The 6,000-nt window shown below is 50.6% G+C and overlaps 1 protein-coding gene across 1 annotated transcript in view; it reads left to right on the forward strand.

Moving 5' to 3' along the window:
* The window catches only part of LOC148107537 (pro-interleukin-16-like), a 74,816-nt gene extending 69,057 nt beyond the window's left edge, over positions 1-5,759 (forward strand). Inside the window, exons 7-8 of the mRNA XM_087856583.1 lie at positions 4,949-5,022; positions 5,699-5,759. Of these exons, the coding sequence (XP_087712709.1) occupies positions 4,949-4,955 (7 nt within the window). The 3' untranslated portion in view covers positions 4,956-5,022; positions 5,699-5,759. The remainder of the gene's footprint in view (positions 1-4,948; positions 5,023-5,698) is intronic.
* Positions 5,760-6,000: the final 241 nt, after the last annotated feature.

Below are 6,000 nucleotides of genomic sequence, written 5' to 3' on the forward strand. Positions count from 1 at the left end.
CGGGTTAGCAAGCTCCAGCCAAATTCGGCCTGCTGCCTATCTTCCTACTGCTTACAAATGAAGAATGCTTTCCATGCTTCTAAATGGCTAAAAAAAAGTCAAAGGAATTTTTGATTCTTTTGTGGCAAGTGAAAACTGCATGAAATTCAAATTTCAGGATCCACAGAAAAGCTATAGGAGGCCAGAGCCGCGTGCACGGTGCACTTACCTGCCGGTGGTGTGAAGCTGCGTTCGTGCCTGGGACGGCGGTCTTGTGTAGTTGTGACAGAGGGCCTGGGGCCAGCAAAGCTTGCCATATTTCCTCTCTGGCCCTGCCTAGGACAAGTCTGCCGACACCAGCATTGTGCAAGACAATGCACGCGGATTTTATCGAGGGGATAGTGGGAGTCTTTGGAGGTTTTTATAATTTGGGAAGGACCAGCTATGCCCAGGGTTCATAGGTGATGTGGGAAGCAGGGTGTCGGGTGAAGTGGGCTGGCAGGAGACCAGAGGCAGGCAAGCCCACGGAGAGGCTATTGAAAGAGCCAGGCTCCGGCTCTCAAGGGTCTGCGCGGTCTCCCTGGGGGTAGGAAGGTGCAGAGGAAACAGGCTCCCTGGAGGTGGTGTGAAGGGAGGTCAGAGAAAATGCTCCTGGACTTAGGAAGCTTACCTGGAGTAGGACCAGGTGAGGGAGGGGGAGGCCAAGAAAGCCCAAGGAGGATGCTTCGGGTGAGCCTTGCTGTGCGGGGCGAGGCACGCAGGCGGCCACTAGGTGGCGCTGTGCCTCAGGCGGAGGAACCAGGCTCCTGCACAAGGAGTGAGCTGGGCTGAGTGTGGATTTGGGGGTCTGGACACCAGAAAAACGCTTGAGTTCTAGGAGGGTGGAGGCACGGTTCTAGGGGAGTCGCTAAATCCAGAGGCAAGTAAAAAAGAGGGATCAATGAGACAAAGGAAGAAAAGTGGAGTCAGTCTTGAGAATATGCCAGTGTTTGATGAACTTTCCTGCGTTTAAATAAAAAGCGGGGAGGAGTTGAGGTAGCAAGAAAAAGGTTATTGTGTTCTGTCTTCTTTCCAGAATGCAAACCTACTTGAATCAAGCTTCTCTATCCCCCCTGAGTATTTGTCTCGCTTCGTTAATGCCAGTCCTAAAAATTCAGTGGGAAAGACGTTCAGCTGGTCCACCTGCAGTCCCCGCTTCTAGCCTCACGTGATTGACAAGATCACCTGTTGTATCCCTTTCAAAGTCAGGTTTTAGAGTCTGCCCTTGAGTTCACGAGGTACATCCAGTTGCAACAAAAGTTTGCTGCACAGATCAAGCCTAATGATGTTTTATTTGCATAACCCTTCCCCCAAAAATGATTGTGTAAGATTGATTTGGCAAAACAGGTTAGTCACTTTCCACGAGATATGGCCAAAGAAGGGCCAGGACTCTCCAAAGAGCTCAGAGGTGGGCTATGTAGTTCTGTGAGGATTGACGAGAGGAGTCCAGCCCATCACATCATCAAGAATGGTCATTTCTCAAGAAATGCGTCCTCGTGTTCACCGCAGCATTATTGACAATAGCCAAGATAGGGAGGCAATCCAAGCATCTATCGGTGGATAAATGGATGAATATATCTCATATATATATATATATATATATATATATATATATATATATATATGGAATATTACTTAGCCATAAAAAAGAATGAAATCTTGCCATTTGTGGCAACAAAGATAGACCTAGAGGGTATTATTCTAAGTGAAATAAGCCAGAGAAAGAGAAACACCATAGGATTTCACTCGTATGTGGAATCTAAAAATCAAAGCCCATGAGCAAACACACAAACACCTACAACAAAAACAGAAACTGACTCATGACCTCAGGGAACAGACCGGGGTCGCCGGGGGAGAAGGGGGGAGTGAAGTAGGTGGTGGGGATCAAGAGGTACAAACGTCAAGTTATAAGACAAAGAAGTCATGGGGTTGGAAAGTACAGCATAGGGAACGCAGTCAATGACCCTGTCATGACTTTGGGTGGTGACAGATGGTGACTCCACTTACCTTGGTGAGCATTTCTCAATGTATGCAATTGTCCAGGCGTCATGTTGCTAACATGCTAAAACTGATATGTCAACAGTCCTTCAATTTAAAAACATAAGTGGAGGAAGGCATTTACTGATGGCACACCGGGACTGTCACTCAGGCTCACCTCCTTGTAATCAATCAATCAATCAATCAATCAGTCTCTTGTCCATGATGGGAAGAAAGAATGGGCATTTCTAAAATATGTTCTTTGTCTATTCTTCCTTCAGACATATTAGTTCTATTTTGATTATCTTTTAAATTTGTCCGTTTCTACTCCACTTGGCCTCTCGTTAGTACAAGGACGGATTCTCTCATTTTTGCTCTAATTCCAGCAGCTTCACAGATGCTGCTGATTTGAATTCTCGGTCCAGCCCACTTCCACCCTTTATTTTCGACACAGAGACGTGTTGGGTAGAGTGGCTCATCTAAATTTCAAATCGAAGTACAGCCGTCTTAGGAGTTGATGATCCAGGGGCCCGTGGAGCTGGTGCGCATGGGACCAGGATTTTTTCTTTTTTTTAAGATTTTATTTATTTATTCGACAGAGATAGAGACAGCCAGAGAGAGAGGGAACACAAGCAGGGAGAGTGGGAGAGAAAGAAGCAGGCTCATAGCGGAAGAGCCTGATGTGGGGCTCCATCCCGTAACGCCGGGATCACGCCCTGAGCCGAAGGCAGACACCCAACCGCTGTGCCATCCAGGCGCCCCATGGGACCAGAATTTAACTGCTTGCACGGGACAGGAGACACGGCTTTGGGTCCCTGGGAACCTCCGAGAGCCTGCACGAAACCTTGATACTGGAGAGTTGCCCTATGAGAGGCCTTCGGGCCTCCGGGGAGCAGTGAGGAAACCTCACTTTGCCCAAGGCTCTTGGGTGTGAGGAAGAGACGTCGCCCCAGAGGCAAAGGAAGACCCAAGCCTGTGCCATGTACGTGTGTATGGGCACAGTCATATCCCCACTGAGTCCAGGACGCCCCAAGCTGAGAACCTAACCTCAAAGCTAGTCCTGAAGCAGTGAGAGCCTCGGGCTGCCTCCTGGAGATACAGGAAATGCTCCCGCCCAGCAGCTTGGGGCGCACGGGAGTCCCCGAGAAAAACAAGTCCCACAAAGACCACACAAGAAACAGGGAAACGTCCCTTATTGATGAGCGCCGGCGGGAATAACAGACAGGAGGGTTAGCCCTCAAAAACCCAAGGTCACAGAACAATCTAAAAGACACTGTAGAATTACCATTTTTTTATTACGCATGTTTAATCAAGTTTTAAATTTTAATTCCAGTTAGTTAACCTACGGTGTTGTGATAGCTCCAGGTGTACAATGGAGTGGTCCAGCTCCTCTGTCCGTCACCCGGTGCTCATCACTCCATCGTCCCCGTCACCTGTTTCCCCATCCCCCACTCACTTCCCCGCGGGTGACCAGCAGTGCGTTCTCGAGTTAACAGTCTGTTTCTTGGTTCGTCTCTTTTTCTCTTTCTCTGTTTTGTTTCCTAAACTGCACATATGAGTGAAATCGTATGGTATTTGTCTTTCTCAGACGGACTTATTTCACTTCGCGTAATACTCTCTAGCTCCATTCGTATTGTTGCAAATGGCAGGATTTCATTCTTTTTATAGCTGAGTAATATTCCATTGTGTATACACCACATCTTCTTTATGCACTCATAGTCCATGGACGTTTGGGCGCTTTCCATAATTTGGCTCTTGTAGCTAATGACGTGAATAAACATAGAGGTGCATGTAGCTCTTTGCATTAGTATCTTTGTGTTTTTTAGAATTGCTGTTTTAAGAGATCTTTGAAAAGGGAAAAGAGGGCATATGAACAACAAAGAAAGAACAGAACACAGTGAAAAAAATAACTTGTAGGGAATAAAAGGCAAGTCATTGAAATAAGAAATGCAGTGACCAGCTCAAACCGCAGACGCAACCAGCTGTAAGGAGAGCCGGGGAGCTGGGCGTTGTCCAGCCGACCGCACAGAGCGACGGAGAACAGGGCGAGCATCAGAGAAACATGGACGGTGAGCAGGCCAAAGGGAGGACGAGTTCTAGAAAGGACGGGCAGTGTGGAAGAGGGGGAGGCAAGCCGCACTGAGATAGTGGCTAAGAATTTTCCAGAATCATTTTAAGGCTTGAAACTTCAGTGTGAGGAAGCACGCTAGGACATCACGGTGGAACTTCAGACTGCCAAAGACATGGGCGCAAGCATCTTTTGAACAACCGGAGAGAAGGGACGGGCGCTCTGGAAGGGGACCAGAGTTAGGGGACAGCCGACTCGCCTGCGAGCTGCCGGGCCAGACGTGCATGGGGAGCAGTCCTCGCACTGGATGTGGAGCGAGCTCCTGCTTTGTGTGTTGCGTACATCTGGTGCACGGGAGACGTTGGTTTTCCATCCCCATGAAAATGGATTTCTGGATACACAAAAAATGAGTCGATTAGGCTTATCTGTGAGGGAATGACTTACAGGGAAAAGGCCGAAGTCACGGGGCAGGCCATGACAGTGGAGGACACGGGAAGTAAAGGCAGCAGGGACTGTGAGAGAGGCGGGTGAAGAAGGTAGAGCGTGCGGTGTGGTGAGGAAACACGGGGAAGCAAGCTCTGAACGCAGACACTGCTGTGGGAAGGGCATCAGGCAATGAGCCCTGCGAGCACGCGGCCTGAGGGTCGGGGAGGCAAGAGGGCAGGGGCTGAACCAGAAGGTGGGCAGGACAGGTCAGGCCAGGCCTTGTGTGCTGGCCGAGGACCCCGGATCTGCCACCGGGAGGGAGGAGGGGCCCGTCACTGCTGCCCACCTGCCGCCCAGGGGGAGAGCCCGGGCTGGGAAGGCTTCCTCCCGGGCTGTGTGCGTGGACGCCCCTCACCGGGCCACACTCCTCTGTGCTGTGATCTCTTCCTCTCCCGACAGGGGATGAAATTCTGGAACTCAATGGTGAATCGATGGCTGGACTGACACATCAGGACGCTTTGCAGAAGTTCAAGGTGACTGCTTGCTCTCGGTACACAGCCAGACTCCGGGGCTTTGCGCAAAGGAATCTTCCTTCACTCAAACCTGCAAATTCAAACTGTGGGATCCTTGACGTGGGGCACCCCGCGGATGCAGGTCTGGGCCCAGTGTTAAAAAAAGACATGGCTCGGAAAATATGAGTGTAATCAGGATTGCGGTAGGGGTGTTTCCACTATTTAAGATTTGTAGGACTGTTTTAAAACGCTCAGTGTATTTATGTTCACATGTTTACAGATCTGTTCATAGTTTTTAAGGCAACCACGAAAAGATGTTTTTAAGTCTCCACGTAATCAGTTCAATTCGAGACTCTGTTGATCCACCCAGCACATCTATGTACACATGCATACATGTTACATGCGTGATGTGTCGTATCTGTATAGATACATGCAGATGTGTGTTGATTACACCACATACGCACACACGTGCACACGCACGGGCACACATGCACGCACACACACAGACGCATGCACCCATGTGGGCGCACGCATGGACATACACGCATGGGCACATGCACGCGTGTGGGCACACGGAGAGACAGACACGTGCATGCGTGTGGGCACACAGAGAGACGGACACGTGCACGCGCGTGGGCACACACACAATTACACACACAGCGGCTGAGCACTACAGCACCCTATCTCTTCCTTTCAGCAAGCCAAGAAAGGGCTCCTGACCCTCACAGTGCGAACCCGCCTGACGGCGCCCCACTCCCTGAGCAGCCTCCTGTCCCCCCCACTGTGCCGCTCCCTGAGCTCCAGCACCTGCGTGGCCAAGGACAGCAGCAGCTCCTTCGGCTTGGAAAGCCCCGCCGCCCCCGCCAGCACGGCCAAGCCCAACTACAGGGTCATGGTGGAGGTCTCTCTGCAGAAAGGTAGGGTGGCAGCGCTTCCCCCTCCTCCTCGGCCTCTGCCGTCCTGCCTGGGCCTCCCACCCCCGAGGGTAAAATAGGACCA

The sequence above is a fragment of the Ursus americanus genome, chromosome 28 (genome assembly GCF_024610735.1).
Source record: "Ursus americanus isolate L20-20 chromosome 28, mUrsAme1.1.p, whole genome shotgun sequence".
NCBI lineage: Eukaryota > Metazoa > Chordata > Mammalia > Carnivora > Ursidae > Ursus > Ursus americanus.